Here is a 24147-nt window from a genome sequence, read left to right as displayed (position 1 = left end):
GACATGTTCAATATGACTCTGAACAACGAGCTCTGTAGAAGAGTCATACTGGACTCAAAATACTAATACAACTTCTGTCTCCACAAATGCTACCAGATTTGCTGAGTTTTTCTATATTTGTTTCAGACTTTTAAAATACAATTCCCATCCCATCAACTTCTGTACACCATATTCTCATGTGTTCTCCTGACACTAGCTTCTTGTGTCCCCCTCACCGTGCTCTTATTCATGGTTATGCAGTAAGCCATAAAGGCTCGTTAATCTGAAATTCTTTCCTCGACCATCTCACTTGACATTCTCTTTACTTCCCATGTTATTGACCAAGCATTCCTTCAGTCTCTTAATACCTCCTTTCTTGCTTGACATCTTTGTTTCATCTCACATCAGTAAAACATGTTGATACAAGTTGCTAAGAAATGGTACCTATTTAGATGCAAACTGTTGTCATTGCCTTTTCAAATAATGTACTTGTATTACTCTCTACTTATCTCTGTGCAGCAGATCTGGGCATATTCCTGATGTTTCACTTCCAACCGAGGACTTTGTTTGCATGCCTGCATCCATGAGTGGCAGGGTATTTTAGTCCTGGTGCAACACAAAGGAAATCTTCAGTGGTACATTGTTGGGCACCTCATTACTACTGTGGAATCAAGCATGGAACTGCACACTTCTCTACTCCCCTACCAGTGTCTTACTCTGTGCAAACCTGCTGTTGCCACACATTATGATGTGCAATAATGGTTTCACTTATGTAGGTCATTCAGATTGTTAAGCACCATACCTTATGGATTTGCTCCATTCTATACATCAGTAAAATACTCAGGCATGATACAAAAATCAATGGATGAATTAAGAATTATAGATATGCATAGAAATTGTTCTATATTGTTTTGGATATGCTTCAAAAGATGTACAATTCAGTAGAGGAACAGGTAGGCCATTCTGTATTTCAATTATAGACATCTTTATTATGTGTGCATTATGCCTGTTCCACACATTGAGGCTTAGAGGTAGAGAACTGTGTTTTTTTTTGAAAAAGGTTCTTTTTTTAAACATAAACATAATGAAGAGTTTTAATCCATGTAAATTATACATATATGTTTTTTTTCCAGATCACTGATCAATTCTTATTCACATTGGTTTGACATGGAAAAAGTAGCAAATTTTTCTTGCTCCAACAAAACAAAGTAAAACTATTCCATGGGAAAAATGCAATACTGTATTCAAAAATCAAAACAATGCATTATTACAAACAAGTTCATAATACAAAACATTAAAAATTACATTTTTAGAAACATTTAATGTAATGTGTTGCTACCATTAAGCTTAGTTTTTGGAACACAATTCAAAAATTCCAAAATTGACATTAACACTTTTCTAGGTTAATCAGAACTGGCTCATGAATGAAATGTAAAAAGTACAATAAAAATAAAGCATACTTTATTTTCCAAAAGATTAAAAAAGGGCTAAAGAATAAATGTAGTCTCTAAATCATCGATAAGCATTCCAGATCTCATTGTTGTAGAATATGGGTTTATTATGCCTAAGTGAGACAGACAATGTATGTAAGCTTCAATAACTTGAAACACTGTCATGACACATCACAGTAGCATCCTCTGTGAAAGTGATACCACTCAAAACTTGACCACACCTTAAAAACAGAGCCTTGCAACCACAGATCCACTCAGTACTGAGTTGTCAAATTGGATCTCAATAAAAGTACTTTGTTGCAATATGTTCAAATTTAGAACTGAACCACATATCTAAACGGCACAGGAAGGAATTTTCTATGCTTAATTATTGTGTACTTATGTCTCATGTCTCTCATTTTATTCCTGAATTTTTTACACTTGTTGTAAAGATACTGATCACATATAAGATCCAAGTACAATCCTCTATTTATTCTGAAAGAACAAGATCTATCTTACCCAATTAAAACTTAGAAAAAAAATATTTTGTAATAATGCTACATGTAGTGCCTATGTGCAATTCTAGTAGAGTAGATGAAGTAATTATACACCAATTATGTTCCTGGCTTTTGATTTTCTCAAACGATATGCAGGGGTAGGTAACAACAAACGTAACAAGCAATCTACTAGAAATGATGGAGTGTAGGAGATAGGAATCCAGAAAAACTTAGCATCCCATCCAGCGCTGTAACGTGTTCGTGGATATTTGGCTGTTAAAGCATGGTCCATGCAGTTAGTCACCTTCTCAAGGTCAGTTGAACACAGTGAGTGCATTGAAAACCGTTGTACTTTAATGTCTAAAAAATAAGCACTTTCAAATTATATTGAAAATGTTGTTCACAGCTTATTATTGAAAACAATGATTATACTTTTTGATTAAGACCTATGCATTGTTACGTTTGAACTTTCAGTTTTAAGTGCAAGTTAGAACAAAGTAATTTACAGTATCACAACAAAACTATGCATTTAAAATCTTAAATAACTAAAAGTAACAAATAGCAGATCAGTCACAACAGGACGGCAACAATGTAAATAGCAATCTTTATTTAAACAATCATTTGTTTGTAAAGAACTTGATTATTGGTGAAAGGAGAATCAGGTTGCTTAAGGTCAGGGAGCTTATAGTTTCTCAAAGCTATCACCATAGTGATGCCTCATTTCAACTAGTTTGCAATTCCTTTTGTGGTATAATTTGTTGAGATTGTTTGAAATTTGGCATTCTTTCAATTGTCCTGATGAGTGCAAAATCTTTGCCAGCATATCTCTCTTTTCAACAAGATGTAAGGATTTTTAAACATGAATAAGAAATAATGATTTACTAATAAACACTTACAATTATTAAAATAATTTGACCCATAGTGATCCCTAGTCTCAGGGGTGAGTCTCTCCCAAAGCTGTTGAAGGTTTTTCTCAATAAACTCTAAGTTAGTAGTTTCTGTCTTGAAGAAACCTGGTTCAATAATGCTGACTTTGATTCCAAAGTGCTGCATATCCCTCCTATAAAAGGAATTCACAAGAGTTTAGTTTGATCCAACTTTCCAAAAGTCTTGGCAAGTTATGCGACATAACATGTTAAGCTGGAAGGAGGAGAACAAGTTTCTAATCAACTCTCTTTAAACGCATTCAAATCATCATTTGTTCCTTTTCTTTCAGCTATCTCTGACTAACATTCTCACAAAAAATAAAACCCTGTTGAATGCTGGAAACCCAAAATAAAAGCAGAAAACATTGAAAGTACTCATCAGGCTTTGCAGCACCTACAGAGAAAACAGAGAGCTGAATCTTATGCATTTTTGACTGATAGTTTTGTGTAGGTTTCTTGCCACAAGGCACAGCAAGATTCTTGGAATTTCATACCAAACTCACTTCATTAACTACCTACCCTGTAGGTTCCCTTAAGTCCAATTCTATCCCAACCTTACCATGCACTTATCCACAACTCATCATTTAGTGAAAATTTGCTGAAAGACCAGTACCCCTGGAATTTGCATGGTATTTAAGAGGCCACTGTGCACCCAGATGAATACTGGCATTCCAAAACCTCCCTGCTCATTAACAGATAGGATCTGAATGTTTTGCAGAGGGGGAGCTGATGCTGCTGCTCTCTGACAAGGACCAGTAGGTCCTGGTAGAGGGGATAGTGCATAAGAGGGGTGGCCTCTTTCCAAAGGGCAGCCAGAGGAGGCAACAACACTAGACCCTGGCAGCCTGGTCCATAGTCATCACTAGGTCAGTGCCATCTCAGTGGTGCAAATGAACAACCATCAGGTCACTGCCCTTCTCCACTCTGCCAGGATATGTTTAACACATCTCTCTCAGACCTCTTTCATTATCTCTGTTACTGCACCTCCTCCCACCGAGGCTTACGATCTATCGGTCTCTCAGCACAGCCAGTCATGCCACCCATTTTCTCATCACTCAATTCCTCCTTTTCCAGGAGAAGCAGCCCACAATAGGACAGAAAGGGCCCAGATCGGTGAAGGGAGCCCAAAATTAGACTCCTCAATCCCGTCAAGGAAAGAACTCTTATTCTTGCAGAAGACCAGGGCCACTCCAAGATGGATGCCAAAACATCATAGAGTCATAGAATTACACAGCACAGAAGGTGACCCTTCAGTCCAATTAGTCGATGCTAACCAGATAGCCTAAACTTATCTAGTGTCATTTGCTCGCATTTGGCCCATTTTCCTCTAAACCCTTCCAATTCATGTATACATCCAGACCCCTTTTAAAGTATAATAATTACTGCCCCACCAACAACATGAGCCCAAGTATTCATTTTATTGGAACTCTCAGTGACCCTGCTGATGGTGTCATTCACTGCACACTATTTCTAATTGCAGGCCACAACACTCTGTCTTATCTTCCAGGTACTACCAGCATCTCCACAAACACCATCATGAAACAGGTGGCTCCACCAGAAGTCACCTCCAGGACCTTGGAGGATGGGTTTCAGAGGAAGCATTGGCAAGACCACCTCTTATAGCCCCCCTCAGCTCAGATACTGATTTCTTGGAGGGAACATGAGCCTTAGCAAATTTAGGAGAACATTCCAGTAAGCACCTCAAATTAACAGTTTCACAGCTGGCCATGGTAAAAACATCCATTCCACTGGCACCCGGAGGACTGCCAGAAAAGGCACCTGGTCAGCGCCAGGACACGGTGTCAGCAATGCAGGTGCCCACATGCAGAGGAACAGGTGCAGGAGACAGGGGTGTGGGAGGTAATGGCCTTCATTGCCCAGAGGCTGAATGAATGCAGTAACGTGTGTGATCATTTGACTGTCTTCATGGAGAGCCAGCACCAGCCCCCTGGGCATTTGCTGGAGAGGTGCACACACCTGCACTCCATCGCCTCACCCATTATTCCTCAGAACCAAAAGCATAGGGACAGAGACGCAATGCACGTGCCCCTTCCTCGCAAGAAGTCTGGAAGCTTCCAGCCAGAGGAGGAACCACACAGAAGTCTCCTGTTAGGGACACTCAGAGGTGGTCATGAGCTCTACATCCATCCTGTCTGCCCCCATTGACCCTTAATAAATAGAAGGTCCATTTGCCTCTAGCACAAACACCCTCCAGCAGATCAGAGATGTTCAGACACAAACATCCCCCAAGGTGGCCTGACCTGACCAAAACCTCCAAGCCAACTAACTCCACCTCTCCCTCATCCCAGTTGCAGCCCCAGAGATTAATCTCAGACATAGTGAGACAGGTGGGGGGAGGAATGGAGAAACAGAGTACGAAAACCTATTGAGTGCACTTTGTACCGTATGTGAATTTTCACAATTGTTTAAATGTTATTGTTTTGACTCTACACAGTTTATTTGAGTGTGGGTATTGTGATGAAGACAACTGTGTGCTAACATTATGCCACATAGCATGTATTGTGCTGTATAGAAGGCTTGCTGCAGCATTATAGAAGCAGGTTAGCTCAAAGCTTACATAGAACAATAGGTCCTGCTATCACCACTGCTCCTTGTCTCACAATATCCCTATTCTTTCACTGGTCTGTGCATCCAAAAGTGTTGGTGCAAATTAGTTCACCAGTAATATCTGGGGCGGAGAGGTGTACAGGACATAGAGAGCCAATGCATTAGGACTGATAGCAATTACTGACCCCACACGTCTTGAGTCCTGTACAGTCCATGGGTCTGTGTGTAATAATGTCTCCCTTTAAAGTGTCTCATCAATGGTCCTGCAGGCTCCCCCCTCACAGGTTGAGACTCTAACCAAGTTCACTCCAGGTGTGGTCACAACCATTTTCTTTTGATTTCCAGCATGATGGACAGTGACAGTGAGTAATTTTCAGCCAGTGACTTCCAGCCTTCTTCTCTTTGTGAAAGATCCAGATCCCCTTTTCCTAAATTCTCTGGGCTTTGAACCTTTCTAGGTCTCTCCACAAAGCCCTGCGGAGAGGGGTTTCCATCTTTCACTCCCAGTCCCTGGTATTTGAAGTAACCATGTCAAGTATAATCGTATACTATCCCCTCCTTGAAGCCAGGACGTACCTGGCTGTGGACAGGCATCCCTCCCATAACTCTCTTCCCAACCATGCCTGACTATATTGCTCACCTTATATATACTGTTGCCTAACTTTCACATTGTCATTCCCCCTTACACACAGCCTGCAGTCCCAAAGATCAGATTACTGAGTCTCCATCCAACAGCAGGAGTCCCATTCCCCCATCAATTCTCCATCTCTGTTGCCCCCTACCTTTTGTGGATGGTCCCACAGGGCAACCCCCTCAGTGACCGAACTGAATGAGAAGTGCCCAGACCCATAACCAGTGGATATACATCTCCCAAAGACATCAACCGTACTCCGCAGACTGGCCGTAATGAAGCCACAGAACTGACTTACTCCCTGGATTGTAGAGGCATGGTCCCCCTCAACAAGATCACCCTGACTGGACAATCCCCTGATATACTGGATTAGTGGTGCTGGATGAGCACAGCAGTTCAGGCAGCATCCAACAGGATGCTGCCTGAACTGCTGCGCTCTTCCAGCACCACTAATCCAGTATTTGGTTTTCAGCATCTGCAGTCATTGTTTTTACCTTGTTGATTTGAATCCCCTGATATAGGTGACTGCCATTGATTTACTGGGGCCCATAAATGATGGGCACTTCAATGAGAATTACTTACTCAAGTCTTTAGACATGGTTGCTTGCTTGCTGCATGTGCTGTGTGTTTACCATATAAGCTGCATGTGCCAACAGCTTATAAGACTGTTATAAGACTTACAACACTGCCAAACAACAAGATATACAGCCCCATGACTAACCAGCAAGTGATAATTGACACAGCAAAAGTTTGGCAAGTGGATCGGAGAGATACCATGACAAATACCATACGGGCTGTCAAATGTCAGATGCCAATTTTCCTGTCCGAGGAGTGCTTGTGGATGGTGTCTATAGTTAATGGCCTAAGACGCTATTTGGTGCTAATCAACATCGAAGCTCCTCACAGCCAGCAGTGAGCTGAAGTCACCAGGCACCTGCCCTGACTTCCATTTTGAAAATTCATGTCTAGCTTCTTCTGTGTATTCAGCAAGATAGCAAGCTGAAGATTAATATTGTGAGTTGTGATGTTAATAAGACAAACAAACTATAATCCCTCTTCATTAGCAACCTGCTGTTGTCTCGCTAGGAATTCATCTCACTGCTCAGTAAATCTATCAAAGATGCTACAAGTTGCATCCACTATCAAGGCGGCATCTCTGGACATTTCACCCAATTCTGAAATATCCTATGACCCTCATACCCCGATATGGTTCTTTCCAGAGTTAACTTTTCAGGTTGATTGACTTTTCAGAGTTTCTTTAATCCAAAATGTCAACTAGTTCTCTTTTAACAAATGCTGACAGACTTGCTAAGTGTTTACAGCATTTTCTGTTTCTGTCTAACATTGATGAAATAGCTAAGCATCATGTTATCAAAAGATGCATTTGTATTCAATGATGTCATTAGAATGTCCAAACTGCTTCACTCAATATAAAAATTAAACTCCAAGTCAAACATAAACTACTTTAAAAATAACAAAGAATTGCAGATGCTGGAAATCAGAAACAAAAAACAGAAATTGCTGAGAAAATGTAACAGGTCTGGTAGTATCTGAGGAGAGAGCTAGCACAAGGCTTTTGCATTACATTCAAAGAGGTGGTTACAAAGAAATGCAATACATTTTGAATTTTCAGCAGAAGGGTTGTGTACCCTCTGGAGAAACAACAAATGTAAAACAATTCCCATTTGCAGCATTTTTCTGAAGGTTCCATCAAACTCTACCAAACTTTTGGTATTGGAAAAGTAGGAAAACCCCATAAAATTCAAGGGCATCATGTTTATGCCTCTTTGCTGAGGGCAATGGTGGGTATTGGAAACTGACTGGATTGCTCCACTTGGAGCAGACATAGATTCACAGGGTACCAAATGGCCTCCTTCTATGCCATGACGACAACATAACTCTCTAAAATCCATCAGTGTTGTTATTTATAAAATGCTTTCTAGATTATTTACAGGCCACTTACCTTAAACTGTCTGAAAACGACTCCACTCCACATTTTGATACACAGTAGCCACCACCAGCAAATGAAATACGACCCATGACACTAGCCACATTCACAATCCTTCCCTTTGCCTTTTTCACCAGTGGAAGAAAATGAAGGGTGACATTAATAAGTCCAACTAGGTTAACATCCAAGACTCTGGTAAAATCTTCCACAGTCAGCCATTCTGTTGGTCCTATTGGAATTGCTCTTCCAGCATTATTCACTAAACCCCACAGACCTGCAGGTCAGAGACAATGATACATGATTTAGGTTGTCTGTGAAGACACACATTGTTAATTCACAAGAAAATCAAAAAGGTAATTTCTAGAACTTATACTTCTTAGGTAATGATCTTGTGTAATGCCGACCTAATGTTAAAGGCCCCACACTAACACAAGTTATCACCGTGGATCCTAAAAGTTACGGAACATCTCAAAAATGGTTTGTTGCCTGTGGGGCCCTTTGTGAGGCTCCATATAAATGGAAGTTTTTCCTTTAAAAAAGTTCTACAAATTTAGCCAATTGGCCCCATCATGCTTGTACCAATGCTAGCACCTTAACTGTGTATTTCTGTCCTAATCTGATTTCCTAACATTTGTTCTAATATTTTATGATTTTCACAGTCATAAAATTCCACCGCAACAATTACTTATGATGAAGCATTCCCACCGTAAAATTCGCTGATATGTGCATAGAAGGCGAGAACTCCAAAATCATCAGAAAACTTCTGACTGATTACAGCATAGCTGTTACATTGTTCCATATAAAGATAAAAGGAAACAAAGTATAAAGTGGGCAGGTTTTGCTAAGACTATCAAGGCAGTAGTTGGACCCACAGCTGGAATACTGTGAACAGTTTTGGACCCCTTATCTATGGAGAGATATTCAGGCATTATAGGCAATCCAAAAAAGATGATGGGTGGCATTAATAAATCCATCTAGGTAACATCCAGAACATCTCCTTGAATGGCCAAACAGAGTCGATGGTTGGAATAGCTGACTTCGGTTGCTATGGTTTATGGTCTTATTTGAAAGAGCACTAATGCAGTCATGCCATTCAGGGACTGGAGGTAAGCAGGATAGCAGAACAGAACATCAATATCATCTCAGTGATTTGAACCATGGTCTGCCAATTTGAATCTTGCAATGCCTGTTAATGGCCTATCCTGATCACTCTCAGCTGAATATATGCCCAGTGGCACAAGAAACCCTTCCTTCCCATCCCCACAGTTAGTAAAGACATGATGGAGTGTGCAGAGAAGGTGTTTTTGACCTTCTTGTACTTTATTCTTTCACATTATGCAAAAAGTACTGTGATGTGTATTCTTGGAGGAATTTGGAAAGACTCTTGGATTTGCAGGGGATTGATGCTGGAATTTGACAAGTAAGGCAGTATATAGTTGTCGTCCACCTTGGACTACTTGGGATATGGCCTTCTATTGTGAGATGTGGGTAGCATGACCAGGAGATGATACACAGGCTGAAGGAGGAGAAGTAAGACAGCTCACAATAAAAGGCCATATCCAAAGAATACCAGACTGCATTTTCTATCTCTGGCTAAGCAAACAGCAAAGTCTAATCTGGTTACATTTCACCAAGTAGGTGCTGATTTTAGGAGATAGCACAGCTCAATCAGAGTCAAACAGAGTCAAACAGCAGGGAAAAGATAAAGTCACTGTCAATGTTTTGGACCATAGGCCTGCTCTGTCATTAGAGAGACAACTGGTGGCTGTTTAAGCTGAGGGCCACCAAGCCTAAGGTGAGGGGACAAGTTGAGAATCATGGTAATCTCAGCCAGAGAACTGAAACCACACTGTTGGCATCGGAGTCCGTCACAGACCAGATGTCCAGCCAACTAAGCTAACAAACCCCCAGGATAAGGAGAGCACAGCAGTGTTCTTGAACGTCACCATCACCTACAATTCCTATATCAGTTGACTCTTCCAGGTGGGAGAAAAAGCAACAGTTCAGTCTACAGTGCATCAGTACTGAGGCAGCAAATACCCCATTTATAGTAAAGGTAACTTCATAAACTTCTGTTTACTGGAGAGAAGAGGTAGTAGGAGTCAGCATGTTTCTTTATAGGAAAATAGGCTTTCCAATGACAGTGTGCCATCAATCAAATTAAAATGGCTCCACGGGCCCCAAGTATTAATGCTGTGATGTACCACAACCATAGGGCTAACTGAGTTGGTGTTTGACCAGATGCAGAGCATTTGCTTCTTGTCGTTCAAATCCCACCATGGCAAATGGTGGAATTTGAATTCAATAAAATAAAACATGAAATTAATAGTCTGATGTTGATTGTCGATTGTCAGGGAAAAACCAATCCAGTTCACTAATGTCCTTTGGGGAAAGAAACTGCTATCCTTACTTGGTCTGGACTACTTCTGACTCCAAACCCACAGTCTGGGTGGGATGTTCTTCAGAGGGGAAATGTTGTTACAATGGACCAAATGGCCTTTCTGCACTGTAGGGTTTCTATGAAAATTGCCCAGGTATGTTCTGTAGACAAAAAGCAGGACAATTCCATCCAGCCAATTACCAGGTCACACTATCAGTCTACTCTGATATCGATGTGAAGGGCAGTGCTTGTCACTGGCCACTCGGGTGTTTTCCTATCTTCCTAGTGGTGGAAATTGAATAAAGATTCGTGCACTTTGTGTCTCTCACTGTGTCTCACACCTGTACACACTCACACCATGGGTGCTGGGAAAAATATAAGCACTACCACAGTTAGGCGGTAGTGTGGGGGTTAAATAAAAAAAAGAAAAAAAAAACTCTGATATCGAGCAGCACCTGCTGAGCAGTAACCTGCTCAGTGATGCCCAGTTTGGGTTTCACCAGGGCCACTTGGCTCCTGACTTCATTACAACCTTGGTTCAAACATAGACAAAAGAGCTGAATTTCTGAGGTGAGGTGAGTAGGACAGCCCTTGACATCAAGGCTTCATTTGATTGAGTACAGTACCAAAGAACCCTAGCAAAACTGGGTATTAGGGGTCAAACTCTCCACTGGTTGGAGTCATACCTGGTACACAGGAAAATGGTTATGGGTTGTTGGAGGTCTGTCATCTCAGCTCCAGGAAATCTCCACAGAAGTTCCTTAGGGCAATGACCTAGACCCAACTGTCTTCAGTTGCTTCATCAATGACCTTTCCTCCATTATAAAGTCAGAAGTGGGGATGTTCCCTCATGACTGGCAACTCCTCCAAGACTGAAGCAGTCCATATATAAATGCAACAAGATCTGAACAACTTCCAGACTTGGGGTCAAAAGTGGTAAGTAACATTCATGAAACACAAATGTAATCTAACTACCATCCTTGACAATGGTGTTACCATCACAGAAACCCCCATTTCAACATCCTTGTGGTCAACATTGACCAAAAACTCAACTGGCCTCACCATATAAATAGAGTGATCTACAAGAATAGGTTAGAAGCTAGGAATACTGCGGGGAGTAACTCAACTCCTGACTCCCCAAACCCTCCACCAGCTACAAGGCGGGAAGTCAAATTGCTAGAATGGGTGCATCTTCAACAATCCTCAAGAAGCTTGACACCATTCAGGCCAAGTGGCACCACATCCACAAACCCTCCACCACAGTAGCAGCAATGTGTAATATCTACAAGATGCACCTCAGAAGTTCACCAAAAATCCATAAACAAAAACCAAACCAACTAACATGTCCATCAAGAAGGACAAGGGTAGCAAATATGTGGGAGCACCAGAACCTGCAAGGATCCCCCCCAAGCCAAACTGACTTGGAAATATATCACTATTCCTTTACAGTTGTTCGGTCAAAATCCTGGAATTCCCTCCCTCAAGTCATTGTGGGTCTACTTACAACATGAGACCCACAGTAATTCAAGGCAGCAGCTCACCATCACCTTCTCAAGGGCAACTAAGATGGGCAAGAAATGCTGGACAGGCAACAACATCCACATCTCACAAGTAAAACTGTCACCCAAACATCCCAATAAATGTTGCAACAGATTTGATCACAGTAGTAATCATCTGATCTGTCATCAAATTTATCTGTCATCAAATTTTGTAGGCAAGATTCTGCGTTTAGTTTGTCCTGAATGCATCCAACAGAGATAACAAGGAAGAAATCCATTCCACACCGGAGTAGAATTGCAGGCCAAGCCACTCTTCTTTTTCAGGATACTTGTTGTTGTAATTGTGAAGTTAGAGATTTCAGAGATACTTTGTCAGCAACTGAGGGAAGGTCAGTGTGTAGTTTAAGTGAGGGGATAGTCGGTAACTAAAGGGGTAACAAGCCATGTGGGTAGGGTACTAGATAGATGAGAGTGGTAGAGTGCTAGATGAGTAGAAAGGGTATAGTATACCAGTTGGGTGAGGAGTTTGTGATCCTAGCCTGGGATGGGTGACTGAGAAGTAAAGTGTGGCAGACTGTCAAGGGGGCAGATGATTGAAAGGGTTGTGTGCCAGGTGGATTGGGAAGGTAAGGTGGCAGAAGGTTGCTTTTAAGTAAGTTGACATGACATGTCAAGTTTCATTCAGCGAAAGATTGTAATGGGTTATCATCTGTTCAGCAGGGCTGAGTCCGTGAATTGTGTTGGCTTCCAAATCTGAGGTTGACGTTGTCAGGACCGGGTCCAGGGCTGGAGGTTGGGTGTGGATGCATTTGTATGGCACCAGCAGCACTAGACCAATTGGTTTCAGCAAGGTCAGGTAGGCTGGGCTGGGGTAGGCCATTTCATGAGAATCAGAGTGTCATTTCAGGGAGGCAGGGATCAAGAGAGGCATAGTGGGGAGGAGGAGCTGTGTGTGCATTTATCCGTGTAAATCTTGGGTAGTTATGGCGCAATGTTTATAATCTATCTTTTCCTAGGGAATTAAGTTTAAGTGTGGTTTCACCCTTCAGTTACTCTGACTTTAATGGACGCTATTGGAGGGTTACAGGTGCAGGGGAATTTCCTACTGAAAAATTCAATTTCCTGGGTAATTTTCATGGAGTCTGCTGCACCAGGATTCCATAGGGTCCAGATGCACAATTCCAGTTTATGCTGCCCTAGTGGTTATTTGGACATATTAGACATTAGAAAACTATGCCATTACTTATTTCTTGATCACTCATATCAGCATTTTTGAAAGTATTTGTCATTGTAGAGGTAATGTGACTGAAATGTTCATTATTGTTTTGTTGGCAAATATGGCAGGTGCTTTGCATAATGTGCAGGAATAAGTTATCAGAAGACATTTCAAAGCTGATGCTGGAGTTCAAACTTGAAGGAACAATATAATTACTGTAAAATTACTCAAGCTATTTTAATAATTTTTTATTCAAAAATGACCTAATTGGTGACAGTGATCATCATGGATTATTTCTCCACTGACACAAAGCATCTTATTATAAATCTGAAGTGCATGGAAACACATCATGTAGTTGTGTGTAGCTGTATAACAGATTATGTTTGCTTTTGTAGTTAGCCTTACCTGGAAGTATTAGCAGAGTACTGTTTGTCAGGAAAACTGAAGCTCTGCTACTTCGTAAGTATATGAATTACACAAAGCATATCAACAGAGAAAAATCATTGTGTCCTTAATATTTTAATTAATAGTTGGAGAAAGACAAGTTTTGGTCTGTTGTCTCACTTACCTTGGTCTCCAACTTCTGCCTGTACAAACTCCACTGCTTTCTGAATATGGTCTTGGCTGGTAACATTGAGCCTGACAGTTTTCAATTTAGTTGAACAGTCTGTCTGCAGTTTCTCTGCTCCATTTTCCGTAAAGCATGCAGCAATTACATGAAACCCCCGTTTGTCAAGCTGCTTGGCCAGCACGTTTCCAAAGCCAGTGTCACATCCAGTAATAAAGATATATTTATCCTTAATATTTTTGAGTTCCAAGTTGTCTCTAATTAACCAGCAAAGGAAGAAGATGATGGTGATTCCCAGAATAGATGTCTGTATTGGAGCTGTATGAACCAACTAACAGAAGCACACCAATTACTTTAAAATACCTTCTGAAGGATCATCAGTTGTATAGGGGTTTATGAATAAGTAATAATATAGTTAACCCATGGTTAATTATCTGTTAAAATACTAATTTATTCATAATGCATACAAAAGGAATAATAGTTTGAACGAAATTTAGACATTGTAATAATTATTACAAAGAAATATCTTCTACGAAGTTATTATGTAGACTTTTTATAAGGTCCTAAATGAAAAGAGAATGACGGAGGAAGGAAGAATATTCCAACATTCTTTAAAACTAATAATATTAGAATTATGGAGTTCTACACCATTGTAAGACACCCTTTGGCTCATCATGCCTGCGTTAGCCATCAAATATCCATTTATTTTAATCCCATTTTCCAGAACTTAGCCCATAGCCTTGTATGCTATGGCATTTCTAGTAATCATCTGAAAAGGTCCTTCAGTTTCTTGAGGATTCCTGCCTCTACCACCCTTCCAGGCAATGAGTTCCAGTCATCATTCTGGGTGAAAATTCTTTCCTCAAGATTCTGTCTAAACCTCCTGCTCCTTACTTTAAAACTGTCCCCCCTGAGTTGTTTACCCACTACTGAGGGGAAAGGTCTCTCTAGCCTGTTGATGCCCTTCAGAACTTTGTACACTTCAAAAGGATTCCAGGTCAGCCTTCTCTTCTTTAAGGAAAATAAGTCTAGCCTATCCTGTCTCTATTCATAGTTCAACTGCCCTAGCCCAGGCAACAACCCGATGAATCTCTTGTACAACCTTTCTCATACAGTCACATTCTTCCTATAGTGTGGCACCCAGAATTGCACATAGTATTGCAGCTGTGGCCTGACTAATAAAAGCAATCCATAAGCCTTCTACCCATCTTATCTACCTGTCCTGTTGCCTTCAAGCATTTATTGATATCCATACCAAGATCCTCTGCACTTCCTAGGGTCCCGCCATTCAACATGTACTCTTGCCTGGTTAGTCCTACCAAAAATCATCACTTCACCCTTTTCATTAAGTTCAATTTGCCACTGTTTTGCCCATCTGACCAGCCCATCAATGTCATAGTGTCAAAGATTTTCCTCCTCACTTTTTACCACACCATTAACCTTTATGTATTCTGCAAGTTTTCTAATCATGCTTTCTACATTCATGTATAGATTATTAATATACACATCAAAGAGAAACGGACAGAGCACTGTGTTATGCCACTGGACATAGTGTAAGAGTGTGTTTTTGTGACTAGAAGCCTATCATCCTCTTATTACCACTAAGCAAATTTTGGATGCAATTTGCCAAGTTGCTCTGGATCCCATGAGTTTTTAGCTTCTTAACTAGTCTGCCACCTGAGACCTTGTAAAAAGCCTTAATGAAGTCCATGTACTGCTCTACCCTCATCTATATACACCTAATCATTGCAAAATGTTCAATAAAATTTAATATCTGTTTGCAAATCTCTCCCTTATGAAGACATACTGTTTATCCTTGAGTAATCCTAACCTCTAAAACTGCAGATTAATTCAGTTCCTCAGAATTTTTCTTCAATGGTTTCCCACCAGAGCTCTTAACCTCACTGGCTTGTGGTTTCCTTGTTTATCCAAACTATTCTTCTTGAATAAATGTACAATTCTTTTAAAATAAAGTCATTATTGAAATGGAGGGAACTCTGATTGTCAATTATTAAATTGTCATGATTGGAACCAGGTGGATCTTTTTGACTACAACATCGTTAATGGGGTTGTTCACTTGAGCCAATCAGGGAGCTTGGCTGACCAATATTAACAAGGTTGTAGAATTCATTTATTCAGGAAACTGTCTCTGTGTTGGCTAGGCTATAGTTAGTCTGTTACTGCTGCTATTGGTTTCTGTTTTTGAGGAAACTGGATTTGTGAACTGGCTGAATTACATAAGTCAGTTGGTTAACTGGCTTTTGTTTTATTGAAGTTTTATTTCTAAACTGCCTGGTTTCAACAGCTAATGTGTAACTTGATTCTTATTGGGAATCTGGTGTTTCACTGGCTGGTTACAGCCTGTGTATTATACTTTTTTGTTCTTTGATAAAATAACAATGTTTATTTTTATGGCAGGGCTTAGCCCTTGCACTTTTTTTTTAAAAACACATTTTGGTGTTTGGGTTGAGTCCCTGAGAAAAAATATCTTTCTGGATGAGCTGTTCCTGTGGGTAGGCCTGGCCCTTTCTTGGTGGACTGGAACCTCTGTAAAGACCCTCTGCTGGGAGGTGAGTACTTAGTCAGATGTACAGCATGGAAACAGACCCTTTGGTCTAACCTGTCCATGCTGACCAGATGTTCTAACCCAATCTAGTGTTACCTGCCAGCACCTATTTCCTATCCCTCCAAATCCTTCCTATTTATACACTCTCCTACAAATGCCTTTTAAATGTGCTGTGTCCTGGGATTTGGAAGAGGACCAAACTCCTGTGAGTTAACTGCAACTTCATAATGTAGTATGTTCCTGTGAGTGGGCCTCTTTCTCTGGATAAACCAGGCCTCTATGGAGACTGAATACTTGTGGGGTGTGTATTTGCTGTAGGAGAGGACTCTGATCCATACTAGTGTGGAGTCTAGTCCTGGGAGTAGACTCTGCATGTTTGAAGAGAACTGTTTATGGTAATAAACTCTATATACTAGTAAGGACTGTTTTAGTAATTGATTCTGTTGTTGCTTGTCAGGTTTAGTATCTGCCCTCATGTCCCTGGGTCTGACTAGCCTAAGCTGGGAGGCTCATAGGCTGTCACCCTAAGAGCTGGAGGTTGGGAAGGCTATCCTATCTACTGGAAAGTGGGTAGACTGCCCTGGAAGGTGGGTATACCACCCTGATGCCAGTTGCCCTGAGTTTTAGGTGGGGAGGCTCTTCCCTAGAGAAGCGGTCCACAGGACACTCACCTAGAGGTGGTCAGAAGGTCAGTGGTGGAGTGCTAGAAGGTGCGTAGGGGCAGGTTGAGATCTAGAAGGCTTGTGGGCTTCCTTTTGTGCCATCATCCTAGGGAAGGGGCTGGGCTGTCAGGGTGGACAGCTGGAAGGTATGTAGGTGCAGGCTGCCTTAGAGGCCTGAAGGTGGAGGAATGTGGGTTGTAGGGGTGGGGTGGAGTTTGTATTCTAAGCACTTATCTAACTGGACTGTTTTGTATTTGTCACTGTTTTGTGATGGCCAAAAGTGGGATTGAGGTTTGTCCTCATTTACCTGAAAACTGGTTTAATGGTAGGGTTTAGGTCCTGACTTTGCCACTCTTCTCCCTTGTAAAATTGTTCTTTCTCTGGATAAAGATGTTAATGTTAATTGCTTTGTAAATTGTTTTGATTAGATTAATGGGTTTTTGAATTCCTTCATTCAGGAGGGACTGTGCTGGCTGGGCCATAGTCAGTGTTACTGCTGCTGTTTTTTGTTTGATTCCTGAACTAGCTGAATTATATTGCCAGTTTAACTGACATTCCTTTTTATTAAGGACTGACCTTTTCTAAATTCCTGATCTAAACAGTTAATGTGTTTCGGGTGTAACTTCTCATTAGGGAACTGTTTCACTTGCTGGTTAGTGTGTAACAGTTTTTTCCTCTTTTTAACAAAAAATGTTGACTGGCAGGCTTTAGCCCTTGCATTCTGGTTTATTTTTGTTTTCACTTCAGTTTTTGGACTGCGCCCCTGAGAATGCATCTTTTCAGATGAGCTGTTACTGTGTATGGGTAGGTCTGGCCCTTTATGGGTGACTAGGCCTCTAAAGTCCAACCAGTTAGCAGGGATGCTGAAAGCTGGCCAGTCAATAGGAATACTGGACAGGGAGAGGATCAGTCCGTACATGGCAAGGCCAGGTGCTGGAAGGCTAATAGCCTTCCTCTAGGTTGGAGTGGTTTAGTGAGGTGACCAGGAGCTGAGAGGCTCTCTGCAAGAGGAAAACAAGCCTGTGGAGTCAGTAAGTAGGGTAGCTAGAGACCAGAAGGCTAATAACCAGCTTGCTTGTACATGGGGCAACTGGGAGCTGTTGACTGACAGGCATGTGATTTTGAGTTACAGTGGATCAGGATTTTGTCCACGGTTATGTGGGGTCAATAACATAACCGTGCAAAAGCACCTACTAGCTCAAGCCTAACTGGGCCTCAAACTCTGTCCTGAGTAAATAAATGGAGCATGGGAGCTACAAGGCATCCCAATAGGGAACCCCACTTGAATGCAGGCAATCATGGCCTCATCCAGGGCATATACTAAGCAGAGGGTCTCTAGGCCAGCACAGCAGAACCCCACAACAAAACCAAGCTTTGTCCAAGTGCCTAAACAATTTTTAGGATCTGGTCCAGCAAGCCACGAGTTGCTGCAGGTATGTGGCCTTAAGACAGCACAAGGCCTGACTTGAGTAGGAAAACTTGTAGGCTAGTACCAGGAGAGTGCACACCTGGGAAGTATTCCTCCATGTGGGCTGGAACAACTAAATTGCTTGGTGATTTCCAAATTGAAACAGATTAAAATTAATGGTTAAATGGTCACCCAGCTCCCATGGAGGTTGACATGGCAGAGCTTACAGAATCAGATTAGCTCAGGGTTCCAACTTTAAGTTTGTGCAAGACCTCCTCCATACTGAGGAGCCCTTGCAAATTAAGGGTATAACTTCAGTTCTCAGGAGCAGTTGGTGCAGTTACCACTAATGGTACTAGGACTCAGGCCCAAGACTTGGGGTAGAATTTAATTGTGCCAATCTTTCTCAATGTTTTTCACTTTTAAATGAAATGGTTGCCTCTGAAGTCCTAATGAAATACCAAGTGGTTTTTTTCCAAAGCTTGGGAAACTAAAATGAGCTAAAGCCACTTATTGGCCAGGAAGCAACTGAGATTTTGCAAGGCCAACCCAGTGCCATTTGCCTTTAGGTTGAAAGTGGAGGTAGAGAGCAAAGGAATCATTAAAACAAAAGTTTGCAGAATGGGCAGCACTGGTCATACTGACTTGTGAAGGCTGGCCCACTCATTTGTGGGGATTTAAGCAAATGATAAAGTTTCTCTCAGCTGGATGAATTCCCAAACCCTTGCACAAAGGACTTGTACAAAAAGCTGGCAGGTGGTGGGCTGTTCTTTACAAAGCTGGGCATGAGCCATGTGTACTGGAAATCATAACTGGATGAGGAGTTTCAGAAGTATACTATTAATACCAACATCTGGGGCATCAGCCTGTGCCCTTTCTGGCAGAGCATAGAAAATGTTTTCAGGGCTACCCCACATTGCCTTTTATCTAGATGGCATCCTCTTAGACAGGAAAACTAAGAGCACTTGGACTGTGCTTAAATGTTTCTCCCAGGTTGGTGTATGCCTTGGAAGGGAAAAATGTTTCAGGTTCCCCAAGTGACTTACTTGGGTTATAGAGCCAACAAAATTAGGCTACACTTGAGGGCAATCAAAGGAACCCTGGCTCCAATGTCTGTACCAGAGCTTGGATCTTTCCTTAAGTGAATTATTACAGAAAATTCATGTAATCTGTCCTTCATCCTGGCACCCTTACCTGCTACTCAAAATGGGGCAGGCTTGGAAGTGGTTGCATAGCCAAGTAATTGCCTTTTAAAGGAACTGAAAAAGCAACTATTGTCATCTAATATATTGGCCCACTACAATCCAAAGTGAGAGGGTGCTGACATGTGATGCCTACCCTTGCAGCATAACAATGTTGGCTCACCTATTTGCCCAATAAAGAACACCTGACAGCATGTTTCCTGGACTTTTACTGATGCTGAAGGCAAATATATGCCTAGACAAGAGGTTTGGTGGTTATCTTTGGTGTGAGGAAGTTCCACCAATACCTTTTTTTTTGTGTGGACAAGAATTTAACGTAACAGATCACAAACCCCTGCTAGGGTTACTGAAGGAAGACCAGGCAATGCTGCTCAAATTCTGGTAGAATTCAGCAGTGGGTCCTTCTGTGTATAAATTAGAACACCATCCCAGAAGTCAAATGCTAATGTGGATGCCTTAAACTGCCTCCCACTGGCAGATGATCCACTGGTGGTGCCTCCCTGGCAGTGTCTGCTCAGACTTTAAACTTTCTGGTCACCACTGGCAATATCTAACTGTGGTCATAATGATCCTTTCCTAGCAAAAGTTGATGGTATTGGGGAAAAGAAGGGTCACTGCAACCAGGATGAATCCTTTCTGGACCTGGTGAGACCAGATCACTCTAGAGGATGGCTTATTACTATAGGGATCAAGAATGATTCTCCTGAGTAAAGATACTGGCTGAATTCTGCCAGGGCCATCTTGGGGCTTCCAAGATGAAGATGTTAGCAAGGAGCCAAGTCTGGTAGCCAGTGTGGATATTGAATGAGAGGCCTTGAGGAACTGCTACATGTCTTTGTTTACATTCTGGGACAATGGTTACCCAATAAGTGCAGTTGGTCAATTCCAGCACAATGAACCTAAACAAGATGATATATCTAGAGATTCTAGTCAACCTAGCATACATTAAAGACATGGCAGAGATAGTCTCCAGCCCCTTGGCATCATGGTAGCCCACAAATCTGCTACTGAAATTTAAAGGACAAAGGTAACATTAAAAAATCCTGTAAGGACAGCAATGCCATTACATTAAACAAATGGGTAGGAAACTAGCCATCAACATAAGAGTACAAACTAGCCACTAGGAGACTTGAACAACTAACTTTGGTATCCATATGTACAGATGAAGAGAGCTACCAGTTTGACTGGAACAATACATCCATCCTGGGACAGGCCAAAGATACGCATAGGAATCCATTATACATCATGGTGGTATTACAACACATTATTTTCAATGGCAATAAATTCTGCACTGCATTCATTATGTAAATGAATCCCTCACAATTATCAGTGAAGACAAAAATGATGTCAATTTTCTGAGACTAACCTGTAGAATATTTTCAACAACATCTTCTACTTTGGTAGATGCCTGACAATAAAACAAGGCTGCATTAAATTCATTATACATTACAAAAGGGGGTGACTCTACTTTGGCTGGAGAAGAGTTAGTAGTGACTTAGCAAGATATCCAATCCACCTAACCACTGACTTCAGAAAATCCAGATTTTGTGGTTTGTCCATTTTGAAAGGCATTTTGACTTCAATGTAAATCAGCATTATTTATTAAGTTGAAGAAATGCTGTTTAAAAACAGTCAAAAATCAAACAACAAAGTTATAGTCCAGGTGTGCTATTCTGGAGAGATATATGACACAGTATAAGCAGAAAATTAGCAACTTTAAAACTAGTTGCCCTCATTGTATCCTTTAAGTCTACCTCCAAACTGACTAAAGGATTCAACAAGGGCAACTGGTTTTAAAGTTATATTTTTGCTTATAAATACTGGGTCTAATTCCTCTCCATCATCCTACACCTAAGGAAGGAGTTGAGCTCTGAAAGCTCACAATTTCAAATAAACCTGTTGAACTGTCACCTGGTGTCATTTGATTTTTGACCTTGTCGACTCCAGTCCAATTGTGGCATCTCCACATCATGGCTGTTTAAAAAGAAATTTGATAAACTGCAAGATCTCATAGATGATACTCTATGTGAAACACACCACTAATTTTTTTTAAAAATTGCATTCCTTTAATAGGGTGGTAAATATGATGGCTAAATTGTACACATCATGCATGTATAACAGAAATGTGATAATGACCAGATAAATTGTTTTGTTATGATGTTGATAGAGGGATAAACATCAGCCATGACACCAAAGTTAACTGTCAAGTTCTTTTTGGTATGGAATCTTTCCTGTCCACAACACAGATAGGGGTTCAGTTTAACATTAAATTGAACAAAGAACTGGAGAGCTGAAACAAACAAAATAAGATATTGCTGGAGAAACTCAACAGGCCTGGTAATATCAATGGAGAGAGGTTCTGAAGAAATGTCAAACCAGGTTCTAATTGGATTAACTATTAGGCCATTTCAGAAGGTAGTTAAGAGTCAATCATGTTGCTGTAAACTGAGTCACATGTAAGGCATCAGATTTTCTTCCATAAAAGATTGGTAGTTTCAGTTTTTTTCCAATGATAATCAATGATCGTTTCACAGTCACTGTTAATTAGATGTTATCAATTAATTGCATCTCCAGCAAACACCATAATTGAATGTGAACTTGTGTTCCTAGAGCATTTGGCTAGGCCACTGGTCCAGTGACATCACCATTATACTGTCACCTCTCTTAACTAAAATAAATGATATTTAAAGTAAGATCCAGTACCATGCTTATCAGTCACAATATAAGAGATGCTTAACCTATGTGTTTAGAAGAATTTTACATTTTAAATAGTAACTGTATGGATTTTCTGTTTTTAGCTATTAGCTGCATTTTAAAAAATGCAGCCTGAGAATTTGCATTGATCTGCAATTGTTTCAATATCTGCCAGAACATTATAGCGTTGAGATAGTTTACTGATATTTGCACATTAACATAATTGTTATAAGCACTGTCAGTTCCAGATCTTCTAAGCTGCTTGTTTCAGGTTGCTCAACTCTAGAGACATTATAGTTTGATACTATCAAGCTTTTACATTTCCAAGGAAGAAATATGCTTTCTTAAAACCATAATCATTTTAAGAATAGATTCCTGTTTGACATTCATCCCTTTAAAATAACAAACTTCTGTAACCATTTCTGTTAATACACTTTAAAATTATTACTAACATAATTCGTTAAGGTGATAGCTCAAATTATAAACTTGTAGAAAACATGAATGATATAGTTTGATTCACTCTTAAGTGAACAACGGGTTCATAAATGATCAAAATTAACCTAAGAATAATCACCTAACGAAGTATGATGGTAAGAAGTTCAAACTGTCATGTTGGATGGCAAATGTTACTTACATTTGGACTCGATATTTCTTCCATTAGAAAAATAATCAATATACTGTGGCAAGCGTTACTGATTTGCCAGACTAGATTATTCAATGCAACTTGCAAGTGTCTTCCACGTAAAGCCCTCAAGCTTTTAATAGCATTATCATTACTGATCTACTTATGTAAATTTTAAATGTATCCTGACATGCCAGAAGTGATGTCTATGGTGACTGTGTTCATCCTGTTTTTCACGTGTACTTGCAGGTGCTGTCTGCTAAAATTCTAATCTTTACATTCTCAAGTTTCCAATTGTTGGACATGGCAGGGATGGGATATTGGGGAAGCAGGCAGAATTGAAATCAGTGGTCACAGGAAACAAAGCACAAGTGGCAAAGCTGGAAACTTTCAGCAATGAGAAACCAGAATCCACAGGGCAATGAGGATCAGTAGGAATACATTAGGATCAGCTCAATTAAATAGGGTTAATTCTTACATTGGTGGAACCGAAAACTGCGTCAACAGAAACTGATCAGATATTAAAATAAGCAAGGCCAGTCGTGTGAGCAGTGAGCAGAAATGAAGACTATGACATTCGTGGGTAGAAAAAAGTTGCACCTATTTTTTTTTTTTGATTGGATCTGAGAGAATATTTGGTTTATGGTGATAAAGCAATTGTGAGGAAATCTTCATGAGAAGAGCTTCTTCTCTTAACAAGATGCAGTTTATGGTATGATAGCAATTAGCTAGACAGATACTTTCACTAAGAATATTGGGATAGGTAAGTGGCATCTCCCGTTTTGAGATCCAAAGCTATTCTTCTGATTTCTTCTGATTACACAAGACTGGAGGGAGGTTTATGCAATCTCCAACATTAATCATTTCAGAAATAGTACAGCACAGGCCACAATATTATCATCAAATGATAATAGCACAGAAGAAAGTCAATCAGCCCATCCTGCCTACTCCTTGAAAGTGTTGTCTAGTTGGCTTTGTTCTCATTGTCCTATGATCTTTTTACCCTCAAGTACTGTAGATCCCTTAACAGTGGGAAATTGAGAAGCAAATTTGTAAGGAGATCTCAGTTATGGTATAAGAATGATAGGGTGATAATGGTAGGGGATTTTAATTTTCCAAGCATAGACTGGGACTACCATAGTGTTAAGGGATCAGATGGAGAGGAATTTAAGTGTTCACACATGAAAATGTTCTTATTCAGTATGTGATCGTACCTACTTTGGGGCAAGTGATTGTAATTGTACTTTTAAAATAGTTTTGGGAAAGGATATACCTGATCTAATAGTCACAGTTCTAAATTGGAGGAAGGCCAATTTTGACGGTGTGACAATACTGCTCCTTTAAGAAAGTT

The 24147-nt window shown here is 40.6% G+C and overlaps 1 protein-coding gene across 3 annotated transcripts; it reads right to left on the bottom strand.

Annotated features, from left to right (window-relative positions):
- Positions 1 to 1418: 1418 nt before the first annotated feature.
- LOC140482298 (retinol dehydrogenase 7-like) lies at positions 1419 to 22905 on the bottom strand. 3 transcript variants are annotated; one of them, XM_072579541.1, is made up of 6 exons: positions 22809 to 22905; positions 20847 to 20888; positions 13643 to 13899; positions 7995 to 8253; positions 2803 to 2966; positions 1419 to 2266 (listed from the first exon to the last, which is right to left on the bottom strand). In XM_072579541.1, the coding sequence occupies exons 2-6, from the start codon at positions 20867 to 20869 to the stop codon at positions 2013 to 2015; spliced, it is 957 nt and encodes a 318-aa protein (XP_072435642.1). In that variant the 5' UTR covers positions 20870 to 20888; positions 22809 to 22905; the 3' UTR covers positions 1419 to 2012. The 3 variants fall into 3 exon arrangements, with proteins under 3 accessions (XP_072435642.1, XP_072435640.1, XP_072435641.1); XM_072579539.1 differs by having other exon boundaries at positions 13643 to 13973; positions 22809 to 22904; XM_072579540.1 differs by lacking the exon at positions 20847 to 20888 and having other exon boundaries at positions 13643 to 13973; positions 22809 to 22904.
- Positions 22906 to 24147: the final 1242 nt, after the last annotated feature.

The sequence above is a fragment of the Chiloscyllium punctatum genome, chromosome 10, assembly GCF_047496795.1.
Source record: "Chiloscyllium punctatum isolate Juve2018m chromosome 10, sChiPun1.3, whole genome shotgun sequence".
Classification (NCBI taxonomy): Eukaryota; Metazoa; Chordata; class Chondrichthyes; order Orectolobiformes; family Hemiscylliidae; genus Chiloscyllium; species Chiloscyllium punctatum.
This window is presented reverse-complemented; position numbering and strand designations above follow the sequence as displayed.

What these genes read in the sequence shown, in the direction of transcription:
- LOC140482298 (XM_072579539.1), bottom strand. Translation starts at nt 22,832, where the DNA reads ATGGAAGAAATATCGAGTCCAAAT. An exon ending in TCGTTTTCAGACAGTTTAAG is followed by an intron (nt 2,967 to 7,994) that starts GTAAGTGGCCTG and finishes TTCCTTTTATAG; the next exon opens with GAGGGATATGCAGCACTTTG. An exon ending in GTCAAATTATTTTAATAATT is followed by an intron (nt 2,267 to 2,802) that starts GTAAGTGTTTAT and finishes CTTATTTTTTAG; the next exon opens with ACATTAAAGTACAACGGTTT.